Source organism: Gossypium raimondii, chromosome 5 (assembly GCF_025698545.1).
Source record: "Gossypium raimondii isolate GPD5lz chromosome 5, ASM2569854v1, whole genome shotgun sequence".
NCBI classification, from domain to species: Eukaryota; Viridiplantae; Streptophyta; class Magnoliopsida; order Malvales; family Malvaceae; genus Gossypium; species Gossypium raimondii.
In genome coordinates this window covers 30,668,487-30,681,378 of record NC_068569.1, presented here as the reverse complement: position 1 = coordinate 30,681,378, position 12,892 = coordinate 30,668,487, and the positions used below count along the sequence as shown (strand labels likewise).

At 30.4% G+C, this 12,892-nt stretch overlaps 1 protein-coding gene across 2 annotated transcripts; it reads right to left on the bottom strand.

Annotated features, from left to right (window-relative positions):
- Window positions 1-3,250: 3,250 nt before the first annotated feature.
- On the bottom strand, window positions 3,251-4,381 carry LOC105767529 (uncharacterized). 2 transcript variants are annotated; one of them, XM_012587084.2, is made up of 2 exons: window positions 4,038-4,381; window positions 3,251-3,970 (listed from the first exon to the last, which is right to left on the bottom strand). In XM_012587084.2, exons 1-2 carry the CDS (start codon window positions 4,183-4,185, stop codon window positions 3,354-3,356), a joined length of 765 nt encoding a protein of 254 aa, XP_012442538.1. In that variant the 5' UTR covers window positions 4,186-4,381; the 3' UTR covers window positions 3,251-3,353. The 2 variants fall into 2 exon arrangements, with proteins under 2 accessions (XP_012442538.1, XP_012442539.1); XM_012587085.2 differs by having other exon boundaries at window positions 3,252-3,955; window positions 4,038-4,379.
- Between the last annotated feature and the right edge of the window lie 8,511 nt (window positions 4,382-12,892).

Below are 12,892 nucleotides of genomic sequence, written 5' to 3'. Positions count from 1 at the left end.
TGAAGCATTATTTCTCATCAAAACAACATCTTCAGACATTGTTTCATATGTTGTAAACCAATTTTGATTAGGACTCATATGGAAGGTGCAACCAGAATCAAGGATCCACTCCTTGCTCACTTTAGAGTTGTCGATAGAAATAACTAGGAGTTCACCATCGCAGTAACCTTCTACAACATCGCTTCACCGGTTTGTTCTGGTTGTTTTCCCTTTTAATTCGTAGCCTCCCTTTTGATCTTGTTCTGCAACTTATAGCACTCAGATTTAATGTGTCCTTTCTTCTTGCAGAAGCTACAGGTTTTACCTCTATTTGAAGATCTTGATCTACCATTAGATTTACTACAAGGATTTCGTTCATGTGTCCTCCCACAATTATCATCAGTATTTCATTCTTATCTCTCACAAACAATGAGACCCTCTCCCTGAGAGTTAGATCCAACCACAAGATGTTTCATCTTGTCATACGAGGTTAAAGAAGCATATACTTTATCAACTGTGATAGATTCGCGGTTATACAAAATCGTATCTCTAAAAGGTTGAATAAGGCAGGGGAAATGAACTCTAAATCTTCTTTATCATAATAAACCTCCAAGGCCTTTAAGTTTGAGAGAGTTTCTTTAAACACAGTTAAGTGTTTGTGCATGGACGCACATTCCTCCAATTGATGAGCATAAAGACGTTGCTTTATATGCAACTTACTAGTTAGGGTTTTCGACATGCATAGCTACTGTAGCTTTGCCCATAATGCAGCGACGGTCTTCTCCTTTATCACATCCTGTAGAATTTCATTCAACAAATGTAGATGTAATTTTTTTAAAGCATTTCAATCTTTACAGTTCTTCTCTTCCTCCGTCAATGTCGAAGGCATCTTATCTATCATTAGCAGTGCTTCCTCCAAATTCATTTGTACAAGAACTGTCTACATCTTTATCTGCCACAACGCGAATATGGTGTTGCAATCCAACAGCAAAATATCATACTTCAATGTCGCCATTACCGTGATCAAGACAAGTAACTCGAAAAGCTCTTGATACCAATTTGTAGAGCTAACGTCGATAATGACAATATAAAACGATCGCAAAGCAAAAAGGAAGAAAAAATAAGAACACACAGATTTTATGTGGAAACCCTTCTGGGAAAAAAACCACGGACAAAAGAGAAGAAAATTCACTAATGTTGAAATTCAAATGATACAATAGGAGTTTAGACTACATCTATTTATAGGTTGAAAAACCTTATTCTAATCAATGGCAAATAGAATGAAGTGTAGTAAGGTTGAAAAACCTTATTCTAATCAATGTAAAATAAAAGAAATATAATTCTATATGGATTTTACTTTTATTCTATTTTACCACTATATTTTATTTTAACTAGGATTTGAGTCACTCAACTTTAACAAATGTAGATGGGGCAAAAAAAAAAAAGGAATTGAAACAATGTTAGAACATGGGGAGTCTTTCGTGATAGACAAGAGAAATGGTTGAAATGATATTGTCGGAATTAAAGGTAATTTTAAATGGACTTGAAATAACATGAATTTCAAATTTAGACATATTTTGTGGTGGTAACAATACTTCATGAAGACACCAATGAAGGAAGAAACTTGTCATAAGCAAATGATAGAGTGACCTTGGCTAGTACAGATAAAGCATATATATATATATATATATATAGGAAGGCAAACAATGTCTATTCACTTCATAGACAAACTTTCTAGTAGCAATACCCCGGGCGTAAACTTTTGATGCACCACCATAAGGAGTACACAAGTAAATAATGCGGAACTCAATGGGGATTACTAGAAGAAGAACTATCTCATATAGTAACTCGGGAGTAAGTTGCCTTTAAAAAAAACAAAGCCTAATACTAAATAAATATATAAATTACCATGTATATATATATATATATATATATATATATATATATATATATATATATAAGATATTATTCTTTTTTAGGAAAAGATATTATTCATTATTTGTGTAAACGTTAAACAAGAATCATATTGGGTCGTTCATGTATGTTATTGTATTTATATATTTTATTATATTTAATTGTGTTTAAATATAAAATATTTATATAAAATTTAATAAATTAATAATTTATATTTATATGAATTTAATATTTAACTATTTTTTCCTATTCCTAGTTATATTTATAACGTGAAATTCAAATTGACTCAGAGAATAATTACATAAGTTAAAAGGAGAAAAGGAGAAGGAGATGGGTAGATTGAAATAAAACAAGTAACACCACCAGCCCCACCTGCATTATAAATTTTATTAAATAAATTTTTAGTTTTTCTTATTTTTATTAAATTATTTATTCAATATTTTAATTTTATGATAACATTTTAGTGTGTTTTTTTAAAACATTAATCTTTTTATCACCTATTTTTGTATACAATACTTAAAACTATTTATAAGGTTCAAAAAAAATACTTAAAACTATTTATAGCTCTTCCCAACTCTTAAATAGGAAGATAATGTGTTTTAATATACTCGAATCTATGTCTCTCATTAATCGACAATAATATTGATGCCAATCAAATTAAAAGTCAATCAGCACATCTAATATATTTTTAAATTATAATGAAATAATAATAGAAATTTCACAGCATTCCAAACTCATTTATGATTTTTTTACCAACAATAGACAAAATTATTATCTTTTATTTATATACAGGTTTTAAATCTAAATAACCTAATGTCACATCATTATGTTTGGAAGAGGATGTTGCCTCTCTCCTGAAAAAATTACCAAAGAAATTAAGAATAAAAAACAAAAAGTACAAATAAAAATAATAATTGGGTTGGTCAGGAAACTCTAAAAATATTGTTGATTAGAAGGAACAGCCGTGTCTGTTGGCGAATTGAATGTTGAAGGTTAATAATTAAATTCGTATTATACGACTATATACTTTATGAATATTAAAAAATAACGACACACAAGATTGAAAATTAATATAACATAATTAAGAATGTAATAATAAGGTATATTTTATTTTATGAGAAAAATACTGTTTAAATTTTCGAAATAATACTATTAAAAAGATAATCATAAATTTAATAATATTAATTTTATAAATATGAAAAATATATACAAGTAATGAAGCGGACACTAAAGATTAGATTCTAACCTATGTAAATTATATGGTTTGAATTTCATTAAATAGGTTTTATTTTTAATATAAACGCTACAATACTTTATTTTAATTATAATAATCTATTGAAATATGTATTATTTATAATTATAATTATGAACTTACAAAATCGATATAACACAAATTATCCACATAAAATTATGATAGGATAAAATCCACATACTTGATAAGAATACGTGAATTACAAGTCTTAACTAAAACGAAGTACCTGAGAAGGAGTATGACTTTGGTGCTGATTAATGTGACTAAACCTTTCTTCTTTGTTGTTATCAACAATGATTGTGATAAAAGATCCATCTTCTTCCTCTCTGAGATAATCTGAAGAAAGCTTAAATCCGCCATTGTTATGAACATCTTCCTTTAATGGTTTCCTATGAAGCTTCACTTCAGCTTCTTTCAAAAACTTGAACCTCGAAGCTGGAGGATGAAGCGATGATGATGATGATGATGAACTTAACCTATTAAAATTTGCATCAGCTTCGGATTCAAACAAAGGGTTGAATCCCAATTGGTGACTGAAACAAGCAACATCAATTGGAGTTAGTGGAGGGGTAAAAAATGGAGGTGAAGAAAAAGGGGTTAAGTATGGGGTTTCAAAAGACTCCAAATCCTCCATTGTTTCTTCAGTAATTGTGAAGAGAAATCTGGGTGGCAGCTGCTCATCATTTCCATTTCCATTTCCATTCCCATGCTCTTCATCTAAAGGCTTCAACAACAAATCTTTGTTCGATTGCAGATTACGATGATGATGATGATGATGATGATGATGATGATGACGACTTTGCTCTTCTTCTGCAAATATAATTTCTTGAGGATTCAAAGTTGAGTTAGGCATGGAAGCTGATGAAACAAAACATGTAAAGCAAATCTTTACCTGGATTTTTTAAATCATTTTCAAGATCTGTGCTTGTTCTTAACCTGTTCTTCCACCATAACAGATAATATACTTCAGCAATCAAAGCTAATACAAGACAGCCAAAAACTATGCTCAAACCAAGCCCTACACTGCTCAAGGATTTCATTTTTCTTTTACTTTTTTTCAACTCGACCCTCTAATTTTACATCAGAAAAACAAATCAAAAGCCCTCGAAACAAGTGGGAAAAATGATTAAAAGAATTTAAAGCCTATTAACAATCTTCAGAAAACACAACCAAAAGAAGCTCATTTTGAACTTTTTATCAAGAGGGTTAGAAATATACCCTTCATAGCTAAAAATAAAAATAAAAAATCTTAAAACCATTGTGGTAAAAGAAATTAAAAAATTATTTTTCTCTCAAAATCACATGATTTTAATCATCAAGTATAATAATGAAAAGGTTTGAGATAAATCTCAATACTATTCATTAATTTTGTTGTAATGTAGAATGTTAAATATAAATTTTGGTTTTATTTATTTTAAATCAAAATTTAATTTAATTTAATTTTAAAAATTATTAAAATAATTATAATTATAATATTTTTTTAATTTTACATATTACATACATAAATAATTATAATTTTTTATGATTTAGGGAAAAGTTGAGATAGTTAAATAAAATAATGATAAATAAAAATGGAGAGAGCTTTGTATTTGATGGTTGAGACTTGAGAGGGTCCCTGGCTTCTAGAGATACTCACATGGCTCACTAACAAAAGGAGAGTGAAGTGTCTTTTTGCATGCGGGATAATATTTGAGACGAAATGATTTATAAGGTATTAAAAAAAAACATCATATATTAAAAAAATACAAATGCAAAATGAATATATAAATATACTTAAAATTTTATAATATATAAATGATTAATAAAAGATTTTAAGTTGAGATGGATTTTCTGTCTTTCTTTATAATTTTACATGGGAGGATTCTCAAAAGAAAAGAGAGGGAAAAAATAAATATGAAGACATTGATTTATGGGTGAAAGGTATATAAAACACAGAGAATTTATAACTAGTTATAGATATAGTTAATTGAATTAATTATATAGACAAACACCACCAATTTTATAGGTGAAACTCATAATTGTTTTTTTTTTTTTGTTTTAGATAATGTGGTTCAATTGTGTATACTTTGAGGTAGAACAGATTAAGTAAAGTCGGGTTGTGATTTAATTATTCACAATTATTTTATCTAAATTCAATATGAGAAGATTTATTGGTACAATTAACTATTGAAAATTAAAAGATCGTCTTTATATATTTTCATTTAATTATTTTGATTTCAAGTTCAATAGTTAAAACAGGGTTCATACAGTTGTGTGGTTAGGTAGTGTGACAGGGTTCAGCCTGTGTGGTGCAAAGACATGACCGTATGACCAAACCATGTAATAATCTATGCTCATATAATTCAGGGTCACACAGCCATGTCTCCAAGCCGTGTAACTCTCTGAAACTGCTTGGACCTAAAATCACAAAAATTAAACAAAGCACATGGTTGTGTCTTACAATCGCGTGGGGCACATGACCGTTTGGCAGACCATGTCACAGGCCATGTGTACCCAAAAACACCTTCAAACACAAGTCATTTCACACACCCTCTCTTAGGTTCCAAGCCATTCATTAACCAACATCCAAACCTATTTAAAATGTGCCAAAACATGTCAAAATATATCAATTCACAATCACCCTAAGTACCTAACCAATATTCCCTCATTGGCACCTCAATTCAAACATTAACATCAAACATTCAAATCAAAGATATAATTAACATGTTAATCTCATTCAATTATCAATTATGGCTTAAATAATATATGCCAAAATCTTCCATTTATACAAACTTTCCAAAGGCAAATATAGTCAACCTAAAAACCATAAGATTCCAAAACCAAAATGTCCAATTCAACATTCATCACAAGTTTAATATAAAACATAAACTTAACATTTTATAACAACTTTAAACAAGATTGTAAATTCAACAAGAACTTTAAGTTTAACAACTTCAAAACCCTATATACATGCCACAAATCGAAATAACCAAATCAAAACTACCGAAATAGAAGCTTGATAATGTGAACCTTGAAATTGATCCGCTCAACCAGTTCCACAAAATGTTATCTATAGAAAACAAGAACAAACATGTTAAGCTTAAATAACTTAGTAAGTTCATAGATGAAATTCAAATCAACTTACCTCAATCAACAATGTAAAAAAAATATAGCTTAGATTAATTTCACCTGACAGTACGAGAATTCACACAATTAGTACAGAATTAGTTCCTTAAATAATTCATGCTAATTAACAGTTCAACCAAAACCTTCATATACATAACATAGACATTTCATTTCATCAATACCAAATGAAACGTTCAAACATGATATTACTTTAATACAAACCTTTTAATGAATAATCATTGAAAATAATAAGTCACTTTGAGATTAATCATAATTTTCATAGCTCGATGAACTATAGCAACATGACTTGGATACACGGGTTTCCCCAAAAGACACCAGAGAGCATCAAAATGCTAACAGAAGCACCGAATTGCAATCCCGAACAAGCGTGCGTTCTAACCCTATAACACCCCATACCCGGCCTAGACGTTAAAACCAAGTCTGGAGCCTACATCAAAACGTTTAAAAAAACCAACATTAAAGTAATTTAAACTCCGTCATTTAGAAAACACCAAACCAACGTGGAAATTTGAGCTTATAAACCAAAATCTGAAATAAAACATATGTTAATTCAAATTTAAACAAATAGTAAAATTTTAATAAAGGGAGATGACCGAGCTCCCGACACGCTAACCCTCCTAACTCTATGGGTTATCTGTAATGCAATCAACGAATAAAATGAGCTTATAACTCAACATGTGTAATTGATATATAGGCAAAACAACAATACATATATAACAATAATTACCCAAATTCAGATACAGAATCATAAACGGATGATACTCAGTAATATTGTAACAGTTCAGGTAAGACGTAGAACAGATTAGAATCGGATGCAGTTTCCTACCCCTCATCCACTACACACCATCTCCGACCATCCAAACACCCCATATAGGATATTAAGTGCACATCCAGCCCTATACACCAATTTGTGTCGGTATGACACATATCAGAGTAATTACAGAATATCTACCAGATCAGAATACGATAAATCGCTAGAATCAAATACAGAGTTGTGGCTTAGCTACTCAATTCGGCAAATCATTAAATTATTGACACTTCCTTCTTTATACCACTCCTACCCAATGCGGATGTAGACTAAAAATATCAAATATTAGGGATGTACATACAGTTATTCAATTACAATCCACAATTAGATAATACAGCTCATTATCATTCAACAATTACTACTTCAATTATACGTACATATAATTGATTATTCAGCCTTAGAATATTAAATATCCAGTTGTACAGTCTAATTCAGATCATACAAACCCTATAGAAGGCCTATGTTCGATTTGCATGACGCTTACGGTCCTAGGAAAAATTTTAGTATCTTGGCCCACACGCCTGTGTGGATCCACAAGACATGGGTGTCTGGCTCGTGTGGTCCACACGGTCATGTAGCTCAAAACAGTGAGTTATACGGTTTGGCACACGGCCAAGCACACACTTGTGTGACTCACAACCTCTCACACGGCCTAGACACACGCCCGTTTTCCTATCCCATGTGACCCTAAATCCAAAGTAGTGAGTTACACGGCCGTTGTAATACCCTAAAAATTACTATAGTAAGAAAGTAAGATAGTATCCTTGATATAGTAAAATAAGGAAATAAAATGACAAAAAGGGAAATTTTAAGTAATGTCAACATTGGGAAGTATATTATGACATATTAATTCAAGAAAGATTAAATCGCAAAAGTGAGAAAAGTTTTGTTGCCCAAGAGTAAATACTCAAAATTTGAGGGGTTCAAGTGTAAATATGAAAAAGTTGAAGGACCAATAGTGAAAATATTTTAAGGGTGGAATGATCTAGAAACTAAGGAAAATGGATGAATTAGGACCAAATTGAATAGGTGAAGAATTATGAGGGACTAAATCGTAGTTTTACCAAATTAAGTGATGACTCAAGGATGTAATTTTAAAAGATCATAAAGGGAAAAATAGTCAATTAGAAAGAGAGAGAACTCTAGAAGGTAATGATGACATTAGAGATATTTTGATGATATTTTATAATTATTTAATTAGATAACTATTATTTTATTAATATTTTAATGAGATGTTTTATTATTATTTTATTTAGTATAAAAGGAAAGAAAGATGAAGAATTTTCATCATCTTTTCATGCACCCACATGAGAAGAGAAGAGAAGAAAGAAATTTTCCTTTCTTTACAATTTGGTCCTTTTATCAAAATTCACCATTTTCACTTAGAAATCAAAAGAATTTCCATAGCTACCAAGAGAGAAAAATAATAAGGAGACAATGGGGAGCTATAATATCAAGTTAGATTTAAGATATAGAAGCTGGAGTAGAGAGAAAATCAAGTTAAAGATTGAAATCAATAGAACAAGGTAAGAACATCAAGATTTCAATATATTTTGAGTTTGATATTATTGAAAAGTATGAAAATGATGTTAAAAGTAGAGTTTTATTATATAAGGTTCTATGTTCTTGATATGTTAGTGAAGGAAATAAGAGGAATTTATGGGAAATATTGTAGAGAAAGAACAGGAGGGTGTTATAAATTTGGTTATCAATATTTTACACTAAAACAGTTTGGACAGCAGCAGTAGTCTGACTTTGAAAATTCACCAAAAATTATTGAAATTTAATTAGAGTTTAATTAAAGTATTAAATTAAATCCTATTGAGCCTAGTTTTACATGGAAGAAACGGTGTAAGCAAAAGAATTTCATATTATGAGATATATGAATTTTTGTGAGACAGGGTCAGATTGATTAGGGGTTTAAATTAAATTCCCTTATTCTAACTTTGGAAAATCATCAAAAATTGTAAAAAAAAATAATTAGGGGTTTAAATTTATATTTTTAAATTTTTGATGAGTCTATTTTCAATATAAACAAATAGAAATATCAACCAAACCCCGTACTAAGAGATAATTAATTTTTAGTAAGCAAAGGCCAAAGCTGCCAAACAACAGAACAGGATAAATTTGAAGATTTTACTGTACTTATTGGCTAAACTATAAATTCTGAAAATTTTATGGTAGAAATATATTTGAGTCTAGTTTCAAAAAATCAAGCGAATATTAATTTATAATTCTTTATCTCAAGATATAAATAATTTGTTGACTATGACTCAAGTGGATGACTTTAATATGAACATAAGTAAATAGTAGAATTATAGATAATATTACATATAAGCATGTTATATACATTAAGGATGTGGAATGGAGAGGAGGAGGAGGAAAATATATGAATATTCATCTAGTATGGGTTTTCATTAAAAACGGCTAATTTGCATGTTTTAGGCTCGAGACTAAATTGAATAAAAGTAAAATTTTAAGGGTAATTTTGTAAAATGTCAAAATGACCAAATTGCATGAAATGAAATTTTATTGTCTAAATTAATATATTGAAAGAAATTATTAATATCAAGTGGGTTTAGAACTATAATTTTGTTGTATGATGATATTATAAAGTGATTTTGTTAAGTATTGATGATAGGATCAAATTATGATAATGGTTAAAATATTAGGGTTTGGTATTAAATTTCTATTTTATTAAGGGTTGTTTGATAGCCTAGAATATTTGGATAAATTATTAATTGAGTAAATTAGTTGATTTGATAGATTAATTAGTTAAGGGACTAAATTGTAAAAGTTGTAAAAGTTGGGGTAATTATTTAAATTCGAAAAAATTGAAGGAAAAAATAGTGAAATGAATTGAAACTGAAAATATATGCTAATGGATGAGTAATTTTATATTTTAGATCAAGATTTCGAGATACTCGTGAAAATAAAAATAGTGAAATAGTCCCTAAACTCCTACAATTATTACAATTCAATTCAAATAAGTTTGTATGGTTAAAATTTAATGTTTATTTATTAAATTTATGAATGGTATTATGTATTTATTCATATCTATTACTGAAAACAAAATTATTGTTAAATTATGAAATTGAATTAAATGTTCAAAACAAGTGGAATCCGGGATTGAGTACAATTGTTCTGTGGCAAAGGATGAATTGACAAATAAGACCATAACTGGGTTATGGCACTATGAACGTAAGACTATGGTTGGATCATGGCAGTGTTTAAATGTAAAACCATAGCTGGGCTATGGCATTTTGATGATAAGACCATAACTGGGTTATGACATTATGAACGTAAGACCATGGTTGGACCATGGCAGTGTTTATATGTAAGACCATAGCTGGGCTATGGCATTTTGATGATAAGATCATAACTGGGTTATGGCACTACGAATGTAAAGGATGAATTGACAGCAAATTATCCAAGTAAACCGAGGTTCATCATTTGTTACGAACTTTCATCTTTACTTTCTATTTAGCTCTCATGAGCTTCTGTTTAGCCTTCGGGCTTCTGAAAATGATGTACTCATATTCGTAATTCATTCTTCGAATGGTAAAATAATAGAAGTTATTTTTGGATGATATATGTATATGAAGAAACAGTAAGAGAATGATATGTGTCATGATATGTACATATAAACTCAAGTGTAAGTTGTGATGAGTAATAAACTCAAGTGTGATATGTTGATAAAATAAGTTTATCAATGTTGAATTTATATGAAATATGTTTAAGTATGCTAACAAGTGTTGTTGTTGATGCTTAGACAAGTGCCAAGTTACTGGTTAAAATGGTAACATGTTTATTATATGATGCGTTGAAAGGGTAAGTGGTCAAATGAAAATATACTTGTGCTCATGAAAGAGTGGTAAGTTTTAAGTTATGTAATTTCTTATAAAATTAGTTATTATGTGATTAATTCGAAAAATGTCTATGTTTAAATGCACTAGCTTGTATCTATGGTTGAATGATATGCTTATGACTGGTGTGTTATGCATATGGAATGAGTGTGGAAAGTAAAGAAACGAAAATGAAAATAAAGAAATTTTGGAAGAGTTAAAGTTGTTTAAAATCCTACTATGCTCGGAATATTATGTATAAGTGATATTGTAGATTTATTCACTTAGTGAGTTGTTAAATATAACTTCATGAGTATTGTGGTAGCAATATTAGATTATTCTTGATAAGTATGAATTTCATATTTGAAAAGGAAGTATTATGATTAAAGTTTATATGAGTTTACTAAGCATTCATTGCTTATGTATTTGTTTTCTTCTACTTTTCAGATTATTGGAAGCTTGATTGGGTTGGAAGCTTGTCGGAGATTTATCACACTATCCATCTGTTCTATCAGTATTTTCGAATGTTTTGATTTTGGTTATAATGGCATGTATAGGTATTTTGTTTAATGATGACTTATATGTAGCGTGTTGAGTTTAGCCACTTATTTTGGCTTGTTGTGAATGTCTAATTATGGCTTGTTGATATGTGTAATGTTGTTTGTAGATAGACACAAAATTGGGTGAGAAATATGGCTTGTAAAATGACCTATTTTCATCCACATGGGCAAAGACACGGACGTGTGTCTCAACTGTGTGTGACACATGGCCAAGTGACACAGCCGTGTGTCCCCTGTATCTTAAATTTGTCCAAAATAGAATGCTCACATAGCCTAGCACACGGGCGTGTGACTTGGCCATGTGACCCAAGTCAATAAACTCACACGAGCATGGACACGGGCTGAAACACGGCTGTGTGTCGCTATTTCGAATACCCACACGGCTTGAGACATGGGCGTGCCTCCAACCCGTGTAAGTCACACGGCATGGCCACACAGCCGTGTGACCCCTGTAGTGTTGGGAACTTTAAATATTTTCGAATTTTTTTTGAGTTTTTGACTTAGTCCATATGTGTTTCTAATGCGTAAAATTGGGCCTCGAGGGCTCGTTTAAGGGGTAATAAGTATTATTTTGATTGGTTTCAAATATGAATGTTGGATGAAATGAAATGTCTGATAATTAATTTGTAAACTCCGGTAATACTTTGTAACCCTATTGTGGCTACGGATTTGGGATAGGGACGTTACAGACGTGTGGCTTACATGGCCTACCACACGGTCGTATGGCGTCAGAAGTAATGTTTTTTGACACTCAAAACTTACATAACCTCGAGTTTTCATTACACATATGGTATAATTTCAATGTAAGAGCAATGCAGAAGATCCTGGAACCTAAAATAATCATTCAATAACCAATTAAGTGACATAAATGACCAAATTCGCACAATTAAACACTTCACTAACGATGTCGAAAACTGCAACTCAAAACCTCTAAACGAACTACTGCTTACCGATGAGTCAACGTCAGTTACTTGAATTAGCGCGATGGAGATCGTTACCTTCAATGTCTATGCCTAAAAAGAAATTCAACAATCGTTTAAAAATGAATTCAAACAAAACAAGCCGAAACCAACTTCGACAAAAAACGAACGAAAACAAATGCTTAATAGAAATTCTACAATAAAACTCACGCAATTAAGCTTTTAGTCAACCAACAATGAAATGTACACCTACCCAAACTCATAGTAGCAAAATTTCTGACAACTTTAGTGACTGGGAAACCAAAAAGAAAAAAAAGAAAAAGAAAGGGGAGAAGAAGAAGATGAAGAAGAAAAACTAACGAAAAAAAAAAAGGAAAAGAAAAGGATGAAAAAAGCGTTCATGAACCAATTTTTTTTAAAAACAAAACTAATTCTGCAAAGTAGCAAAAACATATTCTCGTTTCTCTTACGCAGAGACTCGAACAAAA

Bases quoted from the DNA above. Each gene is read 5' to 3' on its own strand.
- LOC105767529 (XM_012587084.2), bottom strand. From the start codon at position 4,185: ATGAAATCCTTGAGCAGTGTAGGGCTTGGTTTGAGCATAGTTTTTGGC. The intron at 3,971-4,037 runs GTAAAGATTTGC...TGAATCCTCAAG, and splicing joins AAATGATTTAAAAAATCCAG to AAATTATATTTGCAGAAGAA.